Raw genomic sequence first — 21,006 nt, 5'->3', positions numbered from 1 at the left:
GACTCAACAGAGGACCCAAAGGCAAATCAAAGCCTTTAGAGCTGTATCCCAGATACAGGATTAGGTTCAAATAATTTATACTTGACCCAAAACGAAAGATAGCATTTATTTGCCCTCATCCCGGCTAACACAGACCATTGTCAGACTTTAATAAATAATCGCTCAACGTTATCTAAACATTTTTGCAGTAACGTCAAAAAAGCATTTTATCAACATTATATGTTCTGAAAGCATTATTATTAAAACGTTAATATAAAACGTTATTCTTACTTTGTTAGTGGAACATTACAAAATTCTGAAATATAACTTTTATAACATCATGGGTAAGTTAGCAAAACGTTCTTAAAACAATTTTTGTAAAAAAAATCTGTAAAAAATGTCCACATTTTACTATAAAATTGCTTGTAAAGACAAATTAATTTAAAGCAGCTTTTAAATTCACATTTTATCAACATTATATGTTCTGAAAGCATTGTAAAAACGTTCTTACATTATTAGTGGAACATTTAAAATTAAGGAATATAATTTTCTTAAGTTCGTGGGTAAACTCAGGGTTCTAGACTAACTTTTTGCACTGGTTGCACTGGTGCGCCTAACGTTTTTTCTTAGGTGCACCAGCTCAAAAGTTAGGTGCACCCAAATTTTCGACCGCATCGCATTTAACACCGCAGTTTTACCAGTTCACTTTTTTTTTTTAAATCGCTGTCCATATAGGCAAAATTAACTTGTAAATGATTAACTAACAATCTGGTCAACATAAAGTTCTTTATTTGAAGCACAATTCTACAAGAAAGGTAACTTACTGAAAAAGTGTTGGTGCTTAAAGTGCTTCACTGAACTTAAACTTAAACTTAAAACATCTCAAGATAAATGGACCAGGGCTTGACATAACCTGGGAGGTTGATGGCTCCGTGTCAGAGCATTGCTTATGATTTTCGGACGGATCAGGCCATTATTCACGAAAAAGTTGTCAATCGTTCTTTTCATCTTCTCTCATCATCTGCGGCTATATCCACTCTGTTTAACTGTTTAACTGAGTAAGAGACTTACTCTAATAACAATTTAATAAAAAAACATTTCCCAGTGTAGAAGTCTATAAAAATACTGTACAAAACCGTTTGAATAAAATGAAAGTAAGGAAAATAGTGCAGGGCACACTTAAACAACGAGAGCTCTGCCATTATCACTACACAAGGAAACTAGCAAACATTACGGATAACAACTAATAAGCAGTGAAACAAGTTTTACGTTGTTTATCATGTGCATAGTGTCTGGACTTTTGATCATCCCTTGTATGTTTTGCGATCGGATAACTCCCGGTGCTGCAGACGGGGAGCTCTGTCATCTCACGAAAACATTGTATAAAAAACTTTGCATGCCGTAGTTTACACAGGACTGGCGGGAAATGTGAATTGATACTCCTTCATTCTTCATGTTATGTGGTTTACTTTGATAGGTGAACTGTCTTTCCCGTGTCCCAGCGCGACATCCGACGGGTTTTCCCAGATTGCATCACATATGTCTAGTCGGTAACAATGACGGGTGAAAACACGCACGTCCCTTCGCGAGCATATCACGCTCTAATGAAGGGAAATGGGGAGTTACAAATTGCCCTCATTGTAATCCGTCAAAATGACGGACGGACGGACGGCCTTCAGATTTTTCCGTCACTGGTAAAAAAAATCTGTCAATGACAGAGAATTTTCATTTAACGCGACCTCTGGTACACACACGTACAGGAAAATCTGGACCACGGCCAATCAGAGGGGGTCCGCCCTTCACTATCTCTGATTGGTTTAGACCACGATATGGGCCTAATGTGTGTCTGTTGTTGAATCACAGGGAGACTTTCAGAGTCGCGGAGACTTTTTTTCTCCCTCGAACGGCTGGTCGCACCGGTGCAACCTCAGATTTTTCTTAGTCGCACCATTGAGAAATAAGGTCGCAACAATTGGTCGCAAACAAATTGGTCGCACTCTAGAGCCCTGAAGCTAGCAAAACGTTCTTAAAAAAAAGTAAAAAAAATCCACATATTCCGTTTTAATTTAAATTAAAGGGGTCAAATGACACGACTAAAACGAATATTATGGATAGTTTTAGATGTAATGTGCGTATACACAATTTAAGGTTCAAAAACGCTGTATTTTCCACATACCGTGCATGTTTGTATCTCTTCTTTGCCCCGCCTCTCTGAAACGCGCAGATTTTTTACAAAGCTCATGGCTCTGAAAAGTGAGGTGTGCTATGATTGGCCAGTTTACCAGTGCGTAGTGATTGGTCGAATACTGCAAGCGTGTGATGGAAATGTAACGCCTCTTACCACATCAGGTTGAGCAAGATATAAAGGATTGGTAATGTTTTTAAAAAAGATATGTTAAATAGTTAAAAATTATAGCTAACTGTTTTACCTTTTATATACAACGTTATAAAGATTTGCTGTTAGTGATCAATCAGTGTTACGCCATGTCTCGTCGCGACTCAACAAAGACAATAATCCCCATTATAAACACGACATTTGTTGCCTCTAGTTGGAACATAATTACAGATTATTAGGATTTATGTTGTCTTTTTTCACGCTGTGCGCGTGTCTGCATTTGCAGATCACAAACACACAACAAACTCAACTTGCGTTAGTCCGTAACTAGGGATGCACCGATACCAGTATCGGGTATCGGCCCGATACCAAGCTCATGTACTCATACTCGTAATGACACACCGATACCAAAGACTGATACCTCACGTGACATACATAGAGCCCTATGATTTCCGCAATGCGGAAAACGCAAACAGAATAGAGGAATCCAGGCATAAAAACAGAATTTGCTGTACGACACGGAATCTGGCAAATGTATTATTTCCTAACAAGAAATTAGCGCTGAACCGCTAACAGCTAACGTAACAGCTAACGAAATATTCAGATGCTGTTTAAATATGTATTCTGCTTGTTTTGCGTGACTGTGTGTGAAAGGTGGTGCGGTTGCGTGTACTGAATTCATAATGCTTGTGGAGCTTTCAGCGCCAGCGTTTCACTGCACGAGGACACGAACACATAAACAAACACCATTTGCGGCAATCCGTCAAAATAAAAGTCTAGTTAACTTAAACAAATGCTCTTTGCGCCGTCCCGTCAAAATAAAAGTCCGGTTGACTTGAACAAGTTATAATACACTCACATTTTACCACACCACCCCCTTTAAATTTTTTATCATTTGACCACAGAGTATATTGTTTACTTTAGTAAACTGAAGTAAATGTGCTAGTAAAAGGCATCGGTTATAGGTATCGGCGAGTACCAGAAAAAAAGTATCGGTACTCGTACTCGGTCTTTAAAAAATGGTATCGGTGCATCCCTATCTGTAACAAAGTCTTTTACAATGAAAATATACTTACAGGCTGCGAAGCGCCAGACTGTCCTTGCGAAGTTGTAATGGTTGGAATTGCCCCACTTTTAAACAAAAGCTTTCGTGCACAGCCGGCCTTGATCTCTCTCAGGTTCATGAAGTAATCATCTGTGAAATGCGCTGCACACACTTGAATATTTGGATTGTACTGTTCTGGAACAGTATTGCAAATAAAATGTAACCATTCGTTTTTAGTTGTCTCATCTTTTGGAAGGGCAAACAAAGAGGCTTTCTTTTCGCAATGAAACACACAGCGTATCCACGAGATGGCTGCGGCGGCAACGATACAATGAGATTTACAAGTACGCCCACCTTACTTGCATATAGATTTTTAGGTCCATCTCACAGGACCTAAAGTGGGACATTCACATTGACTCTATTGTCAAAAAGGCCCAGCAAAGGATGTACTTCCTTTGCCAGCTGAGGAAGTTCAACCTGTCACAGGAGCTGCTCTTACAGTTCTACTCAGCTGTCATTGAATCCGTCCTCTGCACTTCCATAACTGTCTGGTTCGGCTCAGCTGCAAAAACTGACCTCCAAAGACTTCAACGGATAGTCCGGACTGCAGAGCGAATCACTGCCACAACCCTCCCCAATCTACAAGAACTGTACTCATCCAGAGCGAGTAAAGAACTCACAAAATCACTCTGGACCACTCACACCCCGCACACTTTCTCTTTGAACTGCTGCCGTCTGGTCGGCGCTACAGAGCACTGAGCACCAAAACAGCCAGACATAGGAAAAGTTTCTTCCCTCGGGCCATCTACCTCATGAACAGTTAAATGTTCTACTGTGCAATAAAAACACGTGCAATACACAACTATATACTTATATTTATTATACTTATATGTTGTTGATAAAATATTCAACTATCCACATTCCCCTGCATAACTTGTATATAACACTGTATAATTTATAGCACATCTGTACATACAATATACTGTCTATTGTCCTTTTGTCAAATGTGTATTGTCTCTCACATATTTATTTTTTACGTTTTGTTACCTGTGCCTTGTCACTTTTTTTAACCTGTATGTGCACTGGAAGCTTCTGTGACTAAGACAAATTCCTTGTGTGTCCAAGCACACTTGGCAATAAAGCTCTTTCTGATTCGGATTCTGAATTGGGCGGTCTTAGTCAAGTCATACCACGAACTGACGTAGATTTGTGGGGGTGTGGTTACAGGAGGTGTTTCAGGCAGGTCTGGGTGAGCGTTCGCTTTTAGATAGAATGCATCTTTTGCTCCAACACTTTAATTTTTGCAATTTTACATGTCTAATACATGCATGAGCAACTTATTACACACCAAAGACACAGAAAAACACGTATTCGCGCCATATGACCCCTTTAAAATAAATCAATTTGCCTTTACAAGTCACATGAATTTAAATTATATTGAACTGCCTTAAACAATAGCATTTCGTAGAAATTTTGTCTCGGAATCTCTCGGAAGAGCCGGAGCACAGAAAGAACAGCCAGTAAGAGTGAAATATCATAACTAATCGGTTGACTGGCAGAGCACAGAGAACTTAACACAGTCTTTAAAGAAGACGAGTATATTAGCGGTATGTTCAAAAAAATGTTTATGAATTATTTACAAATAATATTAAATTATTATTTCTTTATTTACAGAATTTTTTTAATCTGCATGATGGCTAAACTGAAATATCAGGCTGCATGTTAAAATGTAAATCGTTTTTTGGCTTATATTTGTGGAAAAAAAATGTGAATGTTTATTTAAACATATTTCATTAATTGTTCCTTTGTTTTCTGTATAGATAGTCGCTGAATAATGCTGCTGCAATTTTTCTGTATTTTGCTATAAGTTAAAATGTATTATTTATGAAAAGTTATTTATGTCAAAATGGGACATACATACTAAAACGATGTTCTGATAAATTGGTTGTTTTTGGACAGAAGTGGACCACACTTCATGCCCAAGTTAAAAGTCCAGCTACATGTCTAATCGATGTTATGAAATGGGAAGTTTGATGCATTTCTCTCTCTTAGTACCTGGTCCACAGACGGTGGATTTGATCCCAGTTTGTTCCAGAGCAGGTACCCTGTTAACGGCGCCCTCAATGTGCTGCATGAAGACGTCCCAGTCCAGGTCAAACAAGCTGAAGGCAAATTTATCAGACACCTGTGGGGACAGAACAAAAAAGAGGTGTCATTCTGCCAACAAGTGCACATTTCTATAGTATTGGTTTACTTGTTATCTACTGCAGCTTCTGTAACACACATTGATGAAGGTCCACCCACAAACATGTAACTCATCTGCAGTGTGTTATTCCACAGAAGAAAGAGTCCTATACAGGTTTTGACCCACATTAGAGTGAATAAACGATGACAGAATTATTATTTTTGGTTGAACTATCCCTTTAAAAGCGCTTTGCGTAAGAAAAGGAACACCACCAATCCCTGACTGACCCGGATGGGGTTAATATTAGTGATTCTAGTGATGTTATGTACTGCTGGGCGGAAATCCTGTGAAATTCAACCAATCAGATTATGACTTAGAACGTGCTGAAGTGTTTCCAAAAAAGAATGCCTTAGGCCGTGTTCACACTTGACTTCTTTTTTGAAGCTGCTAGCATCTGTTTTACATTATAATCCTATGGAGTAAACCGTGTTTTCAAAAAAAGACCCAAGTGCTTTTTTAACACCAGCGCCAGTGTCTTTTTCTGTATATTTTGAGGTTGAAAAAAGTCAAGCACCTTTTTCACAGCTAACCAATGACAGAGACCTGTAGTTTCCATGACAACGTGCAAGGAACGTGATTGGTCGAGAAGGCTCAAGCTCGAAAAAATAAAATGGCGGCCGAAACGCCCGTTGGAGCATAGTTTTGTATAAATGTAAGTTTAATTTTCACTTTCAACAACTTTTGATGGCATTTGTAGCGAGAAATTAGTATTGTAGCTTTTAAATATGTGATTAGTTATTGCAAAGACGCTCTCTGTTTGTAATTCAAATGGACTTCCGTTACGCTGCCTATGAAGCCTGTCTCTCTAAGCTACCTTCGTGCACAAATGCTATCTCTGAACATTGCCGGCTGCTATTTGTAACCACAACGCTGCGAGGGTTCTTTTTTACTAAAAAAGCGCCATTGTCAACTTTTTCTTTTAAAAAAAGAAGTTAAGTGTGAACACGACCTTATGCATCACACGTTTAGCCAACGGTCGTGGGCGTGACGTCTGAGGCTGAGACTAAGGCTGAGATGTCTGTCAGATCTGAACAGATACTGTAGTATCATCAGAGTGTTAGATTTGTAATTGTGTTGGACTAAAGACCACTCGGCCTGTCACAGTCCACACACGTCGCCACAGGGGACCGTGAATGAATGAGGGTGGGCTGGAAAGAAGCAGCAGACGGTGTGAGCAATCTGACAGCTAATGACATGATGATCACAGAAAGCGAGAGAATATGTGGCCGGCGCGGACTAGATCGCAGTTTAAAAATAAAAAGCATAGAGGCCGGACAGGCGAACCGTCACGCTGTCTCATTACAAGCTTGAGAACACATTCCTCAAAATGTTCACACTTTCCTAAGTTATTGATTGGCTGTTTCCTAGTGACTGCTCCTTTGTGTACTGAATCCCAGAGCTGACAGAAGTAAAATTTAATGAGAGAAAGTTTTGTTCGGCTCCAGAGAGTGTGCAGGACACACACACACACACATATACAGCACTGCTGGCTACAGATAATTGTAAGGAAAGTTCAGAATGTAAATTTGGTCATATGGGAGGGAGGAAAAGGTAACAAGCTCACATTCGCTCTGGACCCGATTTCCAGTCGGGTGCACAAAGTGCAGAGATGGCAAAGACAAAACTGCTGGCGATGTGAATCCACTGAAACTTTACTATGTCGAGTTTCTCACAGTTGAACATGGGAATTATGGAAAAAATATTCCTCTTTTATTGTATTTATTGTCAGGCGTATATTGAAAGATTGACCCAAGCCATATGTAATGCCCTGAATATCACAGAGGGGGTGGGCTCTTTCAACTTAGAGCAATAAGCTCCTAGAATATGTTTAAATATATTTGAATATAGTTTAAATTGATTTAAGACCTAAAGCATTATCATATCGCATACTGTATATTTCATTGTTTAGCAAGTTATCATATATGGGAAATTCCAGCGTTATGGATGTGAAATTTTCAGTCAAAACATGAAAGATAAATTCTCAGAGAAATTATTTAAAGGAGTAGTTCACTGTAAAATTAAAAAGCTGTCCATGTGTTTTTTTCTTTTGTCAAAAATAAATTGAGGCGTTTCAAGAAAGCTTTTCCAGGGTCCGTATAATGCACTTAAACGGGGGGCTGTTGGTTAAAGGGGTCATATGACACAGCTAAAACGAATATTATCGTTTGTCTTAGATGTAATGCAATGTGTATACACGATTTAAGGTTCAAAAACGCTGTATTTTCCACATACCGTGCATGTTTGTATCTCCTCTTTGCCCCGCCTCTCTGAAACGCGCAGATTTTTTACAAAGCTCATCGCTCTGGAAGCGAGGTGTGCTATGATTGGCCAGTTAACCAGTGCGTAGTGATTGGTCGAATACTGCAACGTGTGATGGAAATGTAACGCCTCTTACCATATTTGGAACATCAGGTTCCAAAGCAATTGAACTGACAGGTACGCCCACCTTACTTGATTATACATTTGGGCGTTCTTAGTCAAATCATACCACGAACTGACGTAGATTTGTGGGGGTGTGGTTACACGAGGCATTTCAGGCAGGTCTGGGTGAGCATTCGCTTTTAGATAGAATGCATCTTTTGTTCCGACACTTACATTTTTGCAATTTTACGTGTCTAATACATGCATGGGCAACAGACACAGAAAAACATGTGTTCGCGCCATATGACCCCTTTAAGGTCCAAATTTCAGTTTGACATGTGGGTGAGTGAATTATCATGAAATTAAAATTTTATAGTGAACTACTCCTTTAACGCCAATATATTGAATCATCTGTTGATATTGTACTAAACCTCTGATGACAGAGTCCAGATGTTAGAAAAATATTCATTTATGCACAAGTTTTCTGTTTTAAAAGAGGGGAAATTTGTGCGTTAGGGATGTGACAAAAAAATACATACTTTGTAGGATTTCTGTAAAATAAAATGTGCAAACCGAAAGCAATAATACCCAACAAATGGAGACGGATGCCTCATCACAGACCACAAAATAGAAACATTTTTATTTTCATGTGTCCATTTATGATGAACATGACCGTTAATAATGTGACAGTTCTGTTATGGATGTGACAATTCACCAACCCAACTTTGGGAAACTACGCTAAAACAAAACAAAAAAATCTTTAAGAGAGACTTCACATGGGTATTTAAACCGCCAAATATTGACATCTGACTTATCAGTATGGCAAAAACATTTGGTAAAACCTTTTTCATTTTAAGGTTGACATTTGCATGGAATTGCCCCGCATTCTTCAATACTTCAATATTGTGCAGCCCTAGCAACTAAAAAAACACCCTAATGCTTTAGCGACCACCAGAGCGGTTGAGAGAAAGAGTTGCGACAACAGAAGTTCAAAATTTCCGCGTGTCACATGATTCATGGAGCCTTCAGATAGTTCCAGGAAGTTATGTTTTCACTTTAAATGCTTTAATTCTTTCATTTTTTTATTCATTAAATGACTTGAACTTTTAACCAGTTTAAAGACGCATCACAATCGGTCTGTTTAGCCACAGCTCCACGCGTTACTAGTAACATCCAGAAACTATCGAGAGCCTCCATGAACCGCCATTGCTGTGAAAAAACTGTTCCATTGGAGTCAACGGAGTTGACGCAACTCTCTCTCTCAATGGCTCGGGCAACCACACAACAGTGCCCTGGCAACCACTCATCACCCAAGCATCATAGCCATAGATGTAAAAATCTAGTTGCTGTGAAACTTTCAGTAATTATCATGAGACTGATGACCTATGAGCACATTAACACAAGACCACCTGCATTTATACCGTAACCTTATCGCCCGGATAAGCACCAGGGTGACATACTGTAACTTCCACAAAGATAAATGACATACTGTATGAAGGTATTGAAGATGCACTTGCAAAATTTTCTAAAGTTTAAAGAAAGGGTAGAAAATTGTCTCCGGGGCAAAAACATATAAAATAAACATGACAAGCACACAAATATCACATATACACAAATACTAAGAAACATTATTAAGGGACTTGCACCCACTTTAACTTTGAATGTATTAAAACAGAACTCAGTGAACCGTAGGAGATAACACCTAAATACGCACACACATACACACAAACACACAAGGACCATGACAGTTAATTAAGAGACTGGTGAAACTGATACTCTGGGTGTACAACACGCACTGCAAAACACACATCAAGAGCTGCCATGATCAACTAAAACTAAAGGGACCTCATGACAACACACACACGCACACACACACGCACACGCACGCACACACACACGCACGCACGCACACACACGCACACACACACGCACACACAAGCACACACGGACTGAAATTCAAACAAACATGCACCACACAAACAACTTTAGCAAAACTTTCAAAACACAGAACTATAATTTATCTGTCAAACATTAAATCTGTTATTACTTACATCATCCCAGAAAATTGGGTTGTGTTCGTAGCCTCCCACAGAAAGAGCGTCACCTTGGAGACGGAGGTAGACTGATGCATCATGGTCCCTGACGTTGGGCATATTCTAGCGTGGAAAAAACTTGTTTAATAACATGATTGATTCATATTATCATCTCTCATTATGTTAATGTATGACATTAAAAGAACAGATAAACTAGCCGCTTTTAGGTTTTACTGCTTGCTGATATAATAACCGAGTGTAGTGATATGGTGTAGTTTAACTCTGGTTTGTGGGCTTAAAATGTGATCATCTCAGTGCATTGGGCTGTAAAAATCCCCTCAGGTATGAATCAGTTCATCAGTTTCACTGCCTGACAAATATTTCATAATTTCAGTTTAAATGATGACACATTGGTCTCTGTGAGGAGTAAGAAGTCTTCCATCAACCCAAAGCTTACACACATACACACTGTTGCGTAATCCACAAGTGAAGTTATTTCACAACTACTGTTGTGTTTTGCTAATACAGTATAAAAATTCTCTGGGTGATTCAATAAAACAAGTGCCCTTTCCAGCTTCATAGCATTATTTTGAAGCACACTCTTCCTGTTTTAATCGTAGGACAGTAATGTAGACAGGAAAGCGTAAGAGAGCGGGGAGACATGCTTCTTAAAGGGATACTTCACCCCAAAATGAAAATTCTGTCATCATTTACTCACCTTCGAGTTTTTCCAAACCTGTATACATTTTTTGTTCTAATGAACACAGAGAGAGATATTTGGAAGAATGTATAACTAAACAGATTTTGCCGCCCATTGACTCCCACAGTAGGAAAAAAAACAATGGTAGTCAAAAGTGCCCCAGAACTGTTTGCTGTCCTACATTCTTCAAAATGTCTTCTTTTGTGTTCAACAGAACAAAAAATTTATAATGTAGGACAGCAAACAGTTTGGGCACTTTTGACTACCATTGTATTTTTTCCTACTATGGGAGTCAATGGGGGGGAAATCTGTTTGGTTATAAGCATTCTTCCAAATATCTCTCTCTGTGTTCCTCAGAACAAAGACATTTTACAGATTTGGAACAACTTGAAGGTGAGTAAATGATGACAGAATTTTCATGTTTGGGTGAACTATCCCTTTAACCTTGCTTTATAAGAACGCCACTGCTGTGATAGAATACGTAAGGGATAATATACAGGCAGCCGGTTGTTATCACAGAAATAAGCCCCGACTTGCAGATCTTGTTATTAGTTTTGAGCGGAAGGGGCTTATTTCACAGCAGTGGGGTTCTTATAAAGCAAGGTTAAAGGGATACTTATTACACGGCTACTTGCCACATGAGAAAAAAAACTGGACATAAAATGTGAATTTGAAATATTTTTTTAGCTCATTTTTACCGAATGCAGACCTTCCGCGAGGAAAAGCAGTTTAGTTTCGGTTTTAAAGTAAGAAACGGCGTTCAAACGTCACAAACAGGCAAAATGGTTTAATCATTTGTAAATATAATGTCATATATATTATTAAAAGACATATTTATAATTAATTTGTGTGTAATATTAAACTTCCCCTCTCAAAATGATTTGCAGCATCCGGATAACAGGGTGTTATTAGTTTTGAGCGGTTGTTATTTGAAAATAACAACCCTTGGAATGCCGCGACTGGCCAATCAGAATCAAGCATTCAAATGAGCCGTGTAATAAGCTCCTTTTAAAGTCCCCGTCAACCGGAAGTTGCGATCGTGTTTACTTCCGTATTCTGACGCATTTCTGAGTGAAACGGAATTTCAAATGAGAAAAAATGTTGGGCGTGGCTTGTTTTTTTCACTGAGATTTGATTGTATGTAAAAAACAGCCGTTGCATTTTGAAATGAAACTGGGAGCAGACTGACAGTTGAAGGGGAGGACTTAAATGATGCTCCGGCCAAGTCGTCTAACTTACGTCATTTAAGATGGATAATCACTTCAGGACGGACGTGCATTTTCGAATTTTAACTGAAGATTATGAGGGCACACGAATTTTAAGAAGAAAATGACCCACATTGGTAAGCCATTTACAATAAACGCTGCAATATTTCCTGAAAAAATAGAAATATATATTTTTAATTTCACTGGGACTTTAAAATGTTCAAATACAGACCAAACCAAGAGCAGAGAGACAAAATCTAAAAGAACGACAGACACAACGCAGCGAGAATTTACTAAAACAACGACAGGATTATGCAAAACAGGTAACACAAATGCAGTCACAAAATTAGCACTAAATGCGATTAGCACGGCACAGTTTCCCCCGCAGGTGGGTTTTGAGTAGTGATGCACCGAAATGAAAATTGTGGGCCGAAACCGATACCGAAAGGTTAGGATGCACTCGGCCAAAAAAACGATACGGAAAATTATTTTAAAAAATTGAAATAGTTTTTATTAAAATGTTTTAATTAAACACACTAAAACCACAAAATCGTTACATTTATTAGTTTCAGCCTTTGGCACGCTTACATGATCTTCCTTTGATAACAGCTAGAGTGAGCGCGAGCGCTGAAGGGAGAGGCGTGGGTGGCAGATATGTCGGCTTTTTTTTCGGCCTATTTTTTTCTTTTGGCTGAAATCGATAATGTCATTTTCGGCAGCTGAAATTTCGGTGCTTCACTAGTTTTGTAGTTGCAGTTGTGTAGCAGAATATCACAATCCAGCATACTATGCTAGTATACTAACATCTTTAAAATTATATTAAAATGTATTTTTTGCTTTAAAAAGCTTTCAAAGGTTGTCTTTAATATAGAGGAGGAGTGTGCTGAAAACACTGACAGTAACTATATTTTAATACAACACAGTAGCCTACTATTTGAGAGCATAAGAGCCTGGTTAAAGTAGATGTGTATGGTAAGTGAATAAAACACAGGTTTTGTCAGTAAACTTGAACTCTGGTGCACAAAGTGCAAAGCTGGTGAATGATTTAAGACCAGAGAGCATTTCTGATTGGCTAAAAAAGAGAGCATTACTCCCCTCGCTCTATTTTTTACTGTTTACTATGACTGTCAAGGGCACAGGTGTGATTTCTCACAACAACTATTTTAGTGATGTCTGTCATATGGTAGGGACAATTTAAGTGTATTATTTTACACATTAAAAGATGCCTGAAAGAGCTTATGAATGCATGTGGTTTTGTGCTATTTTGAAATGAATGGTTACCTGAATCCCCTCGATTCTTTCCGTGACAACGTAAGCGTGGTGCATAGCAACCAAAGGAACATTGACGCCAGCCATTTTACCCAGTTTAGTGGCCCATACACCTAAAAAACAAACACAGATTTCAAGATCATTTCATGTTGTTTTTTACATTATTAACACGAACTCAGTGACGGTCTCTGCAACAGTTTAACTGTTCCGAGTTTTATTAAAAGATACAGCAAATATCAAATGATATCACCATCTCTGTAAAGGTCTATGAGATGTATGATTAAAAAGCAATATTACCTACCAGTGTGTATCAGACATTTTAATACATTAAGAAGCACATTGGTATTTTACTCGTCTATTGAGGAACGGTAACCAAACAACATTGACCCCCGCATTGCCTTCCATTGAATGGGCACAAAACCACTGAGACATTTCCACAGACGGTCATACAGGTTGACATGATGGTAAAGAAATAATGACATAAGTTTTACGTTGCCTGTATAGCAGCATATACTTCATATATCTCATCCCCATTTACTGCCATAGTAGGGAAAATAAATACTATGGGAGTCAATGGGGGGTGAGATCTGTTTGGTTACTGTCATTTTTCCAAATATCTCCCTTTGTGTTCAGCAGAACAAAGAAATTTATGCAGGTTTGGAACAATCTGAAGGTGAGTAAATGATGACAGAATTTTTGGGTGAACTAGCCCTTTAACCATTGGAATTTTCCTATCATTGACTGCCCCCTTCTGGTGAAAACAGCTCAGTTTCTCACCTGCACAGTTGACCACACATGGGGTTTGAATGGTCCCGTGAGCGGTTTCTACAGCCTTTACTCTCTTAACACCCATATGATCAGTTCTTACTTGAATACCAGTCACTGGACAGTTTTCAATCACCTGTAAATGATAGAGTTATTCATAGATCTTACTTAATAAAATTGGAACTTAAACCACGCCACCAACCTCCAGTAATTTAAAGATACAGTATGAACTTTTAGCCCAAACTGATTTTAAAAGTAATGCATTCAAAAATATATTCAGAACAGTTGCAATGAAAACTGTCAAAAGGGCTACACAGCATTTTAAAGCATTGTGTATGACGCACAATAAAAGCAATGCAAGTAACACTGTGCATGTACAGGAGGGAGATTATTTTCAGATCGGTCTCTTCATGTTTTAGGTAATCAAATACTTTGCCTAAATTTAATTAAAGAAATCAGCTGTAAATGGTAAAATGTTCATAACAACTCATATTAAACGTATAATCCATGTCGGAGCCGATAGCCTTATGGTTAGTGCTTCGACATATGCGCTGTTACGACCAGAGTTCGAGTCCCGGCTTGTGGTCCTTTCCCGAACCCACCCCCACCCCCACTCTCACTCACTTTGCTTCCTGTCCTCTCTCACCTACTGCATTGATAAAGGCAAAAAATAAATAGTTTAAAAAACTATAATCCGTAACCTTTGCCTCTGTATCGTCATATTTGTTTGAAACATAAAATTGCAGGTTACTTTGCGTACTTCTCTTTAAATGTTGAGTGACAGCTGACGTTTCCACAAAATCTGAGCCAACAGCTCAATTTAAAAATCATCGTTATGCTTACCATTGGGAATTTTTATTTTTATACAAAAGAAGTTTAATAATAATTCAATAATCAGTGATTAAAAAGAGAGGAATGGAGACGTACAGTGGCCCCCCGTGCAGTTGACGCTCTGGAGAGGGTTGTGCAGGTGCCCGCTGGGTCCATGGTGCCATCTTTAGGTACGTAGAGTGTGCCATAAAGATCCTTGACATTCATCAGTGGATACAGATCTTTGGTCTCAGCTGGTGACAGAACGTATGACTCGATGCCGTATGCTTTACCCAGCTGAAATACAAACCTTATGAGTACACGCCAGACATAAATATAGATGACCTAACATCAGACTGAATTCAAGACTTATTTTTTAGTTTTCGTATTGATTTTAGGGGAGTAATCTTCAGAACAGATTTAAACTGAAGGAAATTCCTTCAATGCAACTCTCTATATATGTAATAACATCCTAAATATTTTTTGAACAATGGGTGCTCTGTGAATTCTACGAAAATCTGCCGGGTTTTCTGGTGAGTCGCATGTCATTCATCAAAACAAAGCCCTTAGGAATACTTGTTTCTGATTGGTCGACTCTAAATTCTGCAGTCAAGTATTTATTTTATAAAGCCCACTAAACTGTATGAATTGACAGTTGTCAACTGTGCTACTCTATGGTTGTTTTTCTTCTCACCAAATAACATTCTAATCAATTTTTCATTATTTTGAACGTAGCAAGACTGTACACCAATAAGCAGGATAACGTCTAGTCACCCAGACATTATTCCAAAGTAACCCCCTCTGTGTGTGTTCTGGTCCTGATTCCCTGACTTTCAAGATTTAATAAGTGATAAATGCACAGCTAGAGAGTTATTATCACAGTATAAACCTAGACGGGATTTATTTTGCGATAACAACCTGCTGGATGTACATTATCCCGCTTATTACACGGCTTGATCTGAAATATTTTATTAGCTCATTTATAACAAATCTTCCACGAGGAAAAAAACGCTTCCATTTGGCTTTAAACATGACTAAAATTCAACCAAGACGAACACTCAATTTGTTTTTTTCATTAAATAATATAATCTCATTTATGTTGATAATTTATATCTAATCTTATTGTAAGTAAATTACTTTTAAGGTGATCTATGTTACCAGTTTATGGCAGAATTTGAGAATAACATATTTTGCAACGTTGCGACTGGCCAATCAGAATCAAGTATACCAGAGTGCAAGTGCACAGTGCAATACATTTTGGTTCAGTTTTAACGCAAGCCAATGCAATGGCCAAGCTTTTGTAGTTTGGTTTTGCACTTGCTGCCTTTCCATCAGACATTGAAGCCACAGCAAACGCAACAATGCATGCTATAAATATGGCATGTTATTTTTTTAGAAGCACTTTATAGGTAGGAAACAAAAACAATTTGTTATATTTATTGTGTGTTTTTTGAGGGTTTGTGTCATACCGACATGAGCCGCTTGTATTCATCCAAACGCTGCTTGTTGGAAGCAATGAACAGTCCTCCATTTTGGATCCAGCCAGTCTGAAGGCCCGTCTCCAGCTCCAACTCTGAGCTAACCACGTTGCGAGTGTGAGCCAACAGCTCGACTTCAGTATCGCTTGGTCTTAACTGCCACAAAAGTCCTGTGAAAGGGTGAAAGAGTATCTTATTCAAAAGAATGAAATGCAGGTTGGGACAAATGTAAAACATATATACAAGCTAAGACTAGTTGAAGCTCATTTGTGTTTCTGCTAAGCCCAAAGGACTTTGACTCAGGACTTCACAATCAGCTCTGAAAGTATTTTTTCAGTAAACTCTTAAACTAAGGTTGCAAGTATTGTAGGATATAAATCCTGATTCAGAGCTTCTCTGTGCTTTCAGAGCACTTTTTGTCTTGCCTTGACGAAAAAATGGTTTGAGCGCAGGAAGAATATTAACTCTAACCACAAAGTAAACAAAGTACAGACCAACTCTACATTCAAAATCATTTTTTGTCTTTTCTGAATACCTGCCGTGTGCCAGGTGGTGCCAGCGGTCAATCGGTCTCTCTCCAGCAGAACCACATTGGTCATGCCCATTTTACACAGGTGGTAAAGGGTCTGGCAACCCAGGCTTCCGCCTCCGATCACCACAACATCTGCAGACTTTGGCAGGGGTTTGGTTGGCCCATTAAGGTCGTCCTCTTGTTTGAGGGTCTTCTCATAGGGGACGCTCTTCTCTGTGGTGTGTGTAGACTGGGTGCTATAGCAACAGGCAGTGACACGGCAGAGGGGTGAGACGGGCCACCGGCATGCCATCGCCCTCCTCACTGCAGTTCCCAAAAAGGACATGGCCCCTAAAAAACAGCATTCAAAAAATGTTTACAATAAACACTAACAAAAAAATGTACTTTCCTTTGAGAATGCAGATTTTGACGATAACGCTGAAACTAAAGTTGAGGTGTTTATTGTTTTTGTAAAGCTTTACAATAAGATTCACTTCAACAATATAAAATAACCCATGAGGAATCATAATCTGCAATTGACAATTATTTTAGCAGCATTTGCCAGTTTATAAACATACTGTTGTTATTGTTAGTTCTCAGTTACCCAATATATAGAATTTGGCATGTTAAAATATGTAGACAATAACATTAACCAAGATAAATTTCATATTAATCTACTTTTAACCTAGAACATTATGCTGTTACTTTTGCTAAGGGTGGGAATATATACATTCAATGCAAACAAAAATACATCAAGCACTTTAAACCACGTGAAGAACAGTAAACCTGCAAAACAAGCAATAATTCAATTATGTGCATTTTGCATCTTGCAACAGCTGGCAACACTTAAAAAAACATTACATAACATCAAACAAACAAATCCGTGAAGCGGTGTTAAGTAGGTCAGCGGTTCAGTAATAAACTTTCACGTTATAGTACAAGTAAAGTAGCCTACTTACTGAGAGAGAGAGAGTGTGCACGTCCTATAAGTTTACTAAACGCTTCCTCGAGAGTGAGAAATGTGATTAAAAATGAAGCATTCGTGCTCGAATATAGCTGTTTGCTGAGTGAGCATGTGGACGAACAGCTGCGGTGAACGTCAGAACTGCAGATGCGTGCACACGTTCAATGAACACAGACGAGCGCTGCAACGTAACCGAGGAGCAAATATAACAAAACAAGTGCTTTCACGTTTTGTACTGTCAATGTGTGTTACTTTTTTATAGCTCAGGATCAGGAATTACATTTCACTGTATATTAAACCATCTAAAGTTAACGTTTTTTTTTTTTTGCATTATAGCCACAGGTAACGTTAAATCGTTCATCGTTTAAGTATCCTACAGCATATGATAACTGCTGACGTCTACGACATTTTCGCCGCCCATGTAATCGCTATGCTTGTCTGTTTGTTGTTGTTTTTATGCTTTTAGTTTTCTAAAACGTATTAGATTACAATGAAACTTCCAAAAAGTTTGCCGTCAACGCTTGAGTCACACAAACTCTGAAAAACTGAATGAAAGTGAACTGCAGTACACAGGTCATTAATATTTAATGAGGTAAGAACTTTCGGCGGTTCATGATTGGCTTATAGTTAGTAAACAATTCGCGCTTTTTGTTACGTTGCACTGTAAATTCGTCACTGCAACATAATTCAAAACTATTACATTACATTTTATGAGTAAGAAACTTCTAAGTGGCTTTACATTGTCAACAATAATTTGACAACTGTCAAATTAGCTGTGTTGCAAATCAATGTGTACTGTCTACATTTACATTTACGCATTTGGTGCGTAAATAGTGCAATATACATATACATTTTTGTCCAGACAGCAAAAAAATATGCCCCAAAAAATCAAGTTTAAAACACAATCAAAAGCGTTCTAAATAACGCATGCGTTGCTTACCTGTAAAATTAATAAATCCACCTAGAAAGAAAATACACACTGCTTTTCAGGACCTTGTGTGCAGTTTAGTGCACACTGCAGAGTCAATGCTTGTAAGATGACAAACTCTAGTGTAAATTCTCCACCCACTAAGAGCACAGATCAGACTAAGGGTGGACCCATTCTATGCTGTGAAAATTAAATAAATATTAATGTTTTTTTTATTATTTATTTGTTTACATGCAAATACAAAATCGATTTCCTAGTGTAAGTTAAAGTGATCGTTCACCCAAAAAGACGTTCTTTCTTCCGCAGAACACAAAGAAGACATTTTAAAGAATGTTGGTAACCAAAACAGCACTGGACCCCATTCACTTCTATTGTACGGACACAAAACCAATGCAAATGAATGGGGTCCAGTTACATTTTTCAAAATATCTTCTTTAGTGTTCTGTGGAAGAATGAAAGTCACACAGGTTTGAAATGACAAGAGGGTGAGTAAATGATGACAGAATTTGTATTTTGGGGGGGGGGTGAACTAACACTTTAACGTAGTTAATAGCACATGAAGATTGTCAAGATCCCTCAATGCTGAGAATAACTGGAGCAGAAAAAAACATCTGCTCTCGGTTTAACATGGCTATCCATGGGCTTATTTGCTACAAGATTATATCGAAAACATGGAATATCGAGGGGAAATACACTGAAAGATTAAATGCACAAGGTTCTAGTTACCATAACAACAAAAAATGCAAGGTCATATATAGCTAACACAGCTTTTATCAATCCTTATTGTTTAATACAGTTTAGATTTCAGGTTTGTTTACAAGGTGTCCATATCACAGACAATTATGTGTTCTTGTATCATATCAGCTTTTGAAAGAAAAGAAACAGTGTACTTTGACCATTATTGGTTAGTTTGTTTTTCCCTGATACAAAAATAACACAAACACTTGGAATACTCTGCTCCAAGCCCCACACAAACATAATGTCGCTGACCTTACAGAACCTTTCCTATCTGCAACAGCCAATCAGAAAAGGACTTGAGTGCCTCACCCCCAGTATGAGAAATGTAACCACTGAGTGAAGCAAGCAAAGACGTCTATGACAACAGCCACAATATTTGCAAACATATTTATATATTCAATACATTCACAAAAAAATATGAATGTGAAAATCTATGTGAATGCAAAGTTGTTGCACAACAAGTGAACAGTGACATCAGATACACACAGACCAAAAACCAAATACATTTGATTAGGTGCTGAAAAGTGCTGTTTGCTTGCAATAATCACAGCTATTGATTCTGTGTAATTGAGGAGTTGACTCCTCACATGCACGTCTAGGCTTATTAGTATTTTTAGCAGAAACAGGGGTCAAAGGTGTCACACTTGCATGAATAAACCTTCAGGCAGGACAAGATGCTTTTTATAGGATTGGACAGAGACCAAACCCTTTTCCTAAGGAGTAAAGGTTGATAAGTAAAGATAGTACCTGACCTACATTTACATTTTTTTTTTTTATAAATCATTACAGTAGGTCACCCTTCATTTTTGTCTTGCAAATACATATTTAACCAATAAAAAGTACTGAAAAGAGCAGTCAAGTTTGTCAACACAGTGTTTAGTTACTGAAAAAATGCATTTGCTATAAAGTGGCAGTATTGAAGATTCAAGCTTTCAGTCCAACACCGACGAAATGCAACTTGAAATCTTGAAATTTGTTTGACATGTGTACACATATTTTGTAACTGTTTGATTTATTAAATTAAATTCAAATTTATAGCACTTTCTGTAATTTTGCATTGTTGCAATTAAAGCAAGCTACTGTACATATTGATGGTAGTAACAGAAGCAAAGAGATGTGATTATGAAAAATAAAGAAAACATTAATACATGACATTAGAACACAAGGTATATGTAGAGACCATTTCGCAAGATGTTAAACACTGGTCCAGCAACACTTTTGTTTCATTTTTATTAGGTTGTTTTTAAATCTGTGGTATATAAATAAATTGATTCTGTTATAATGTTCTGTTGGTTGTATTTTGTTTAAACACTTGTGTAGTGTTATAAAACTGAAACAGAAAGTTCTTCTGCACCAGCATTGGACCAGCTTTGTTTACGTTTTCCGAAGTGGTCTACATTGTAGAAACTAATAATGTAAATAATGTTTATTGTCAGACTGTTCTATTCATAGTGCTAATTTCTTGAAAAAAGGTTATTATATTTATATATATTTATTTATTATATTTAAAATATTTATCATGTCAATGGACAAACTTATCATGTAAATGTATAAACGTATTATGTGTTCATTTTATTCATGTATATCAGTTGAAACATGACAACCGATCTAATGGTTGTTGTGCATTTTGTACTTTAACC

At 37.8% G+C, this 21,006-nt stretch overlaps 1 protein-coding gene across 1 annotated transcript in view; it reads right to left on the bottom strand.

Annotated features, from left to right (window-relative positions):
- Nucleotides 1-17,843, bottom strand: part of sardh (sarcosine dehydrogenase) — a 57,000-nt gene extending 39,157 nt beyond the window's left edge. Inside the window, exons 1-8 of the mRNA XM_057321666.1 lie at nt 17,696-17,843; nt 16,761-17,087; nt 16,217-16,395; nt 14,865-15,044; nt 13,950-14,073; nt 13,185-13,285; nt 10,017-10,121; nt 5,415-5,544 (exon numbers count right to left, since the gene is read on the bottom strand). Coding sequence (XP_057177649.1) covers nt 5,415-5,544; nt 10,017-10,121; nt 13,185-13,285; nt 13,950-14,073; nt 14,865-15,044; nt 16,217-16,395; nt 16,761-17,082 — 1,141 coding nt within the window. The 5' untranslated portion in view covers nt 17,083-17,087; nt 17,696-17,843. The remainder of the gene's footprint in view (nt 1-5,414; nt 5,545-10,016; nt 10,122-13,184; nt 13,286-13,949; nt 14,074-14,864; nt 15,045-16,216; nt 16,396-16,760; nt 17,088-17,695) is intronic.
- Between the last annotated feature and the right edge of the window lie 3,163 nt (nt 17,844-21,006).

The sequence above is a fragment of the Triplophysa rosa genome, linkage group LG22 (assembly GCF_024868665.1).
Source record: "Triplophysa rosa linkage group LG22, Trosa_1v2, whole genome shotgun sequence".
Lineage (NCBI taxonomy): Eukaryota > Metazoa > Chordata > Actinopteri > Cypriniformes > Nemacheilidae > Triplophysa > Triplophysa rosa.
Note: the sequence above shows the minus strand (reverse complement) of the source record. Positions and strands in the feature narration are given on the sequence as shown.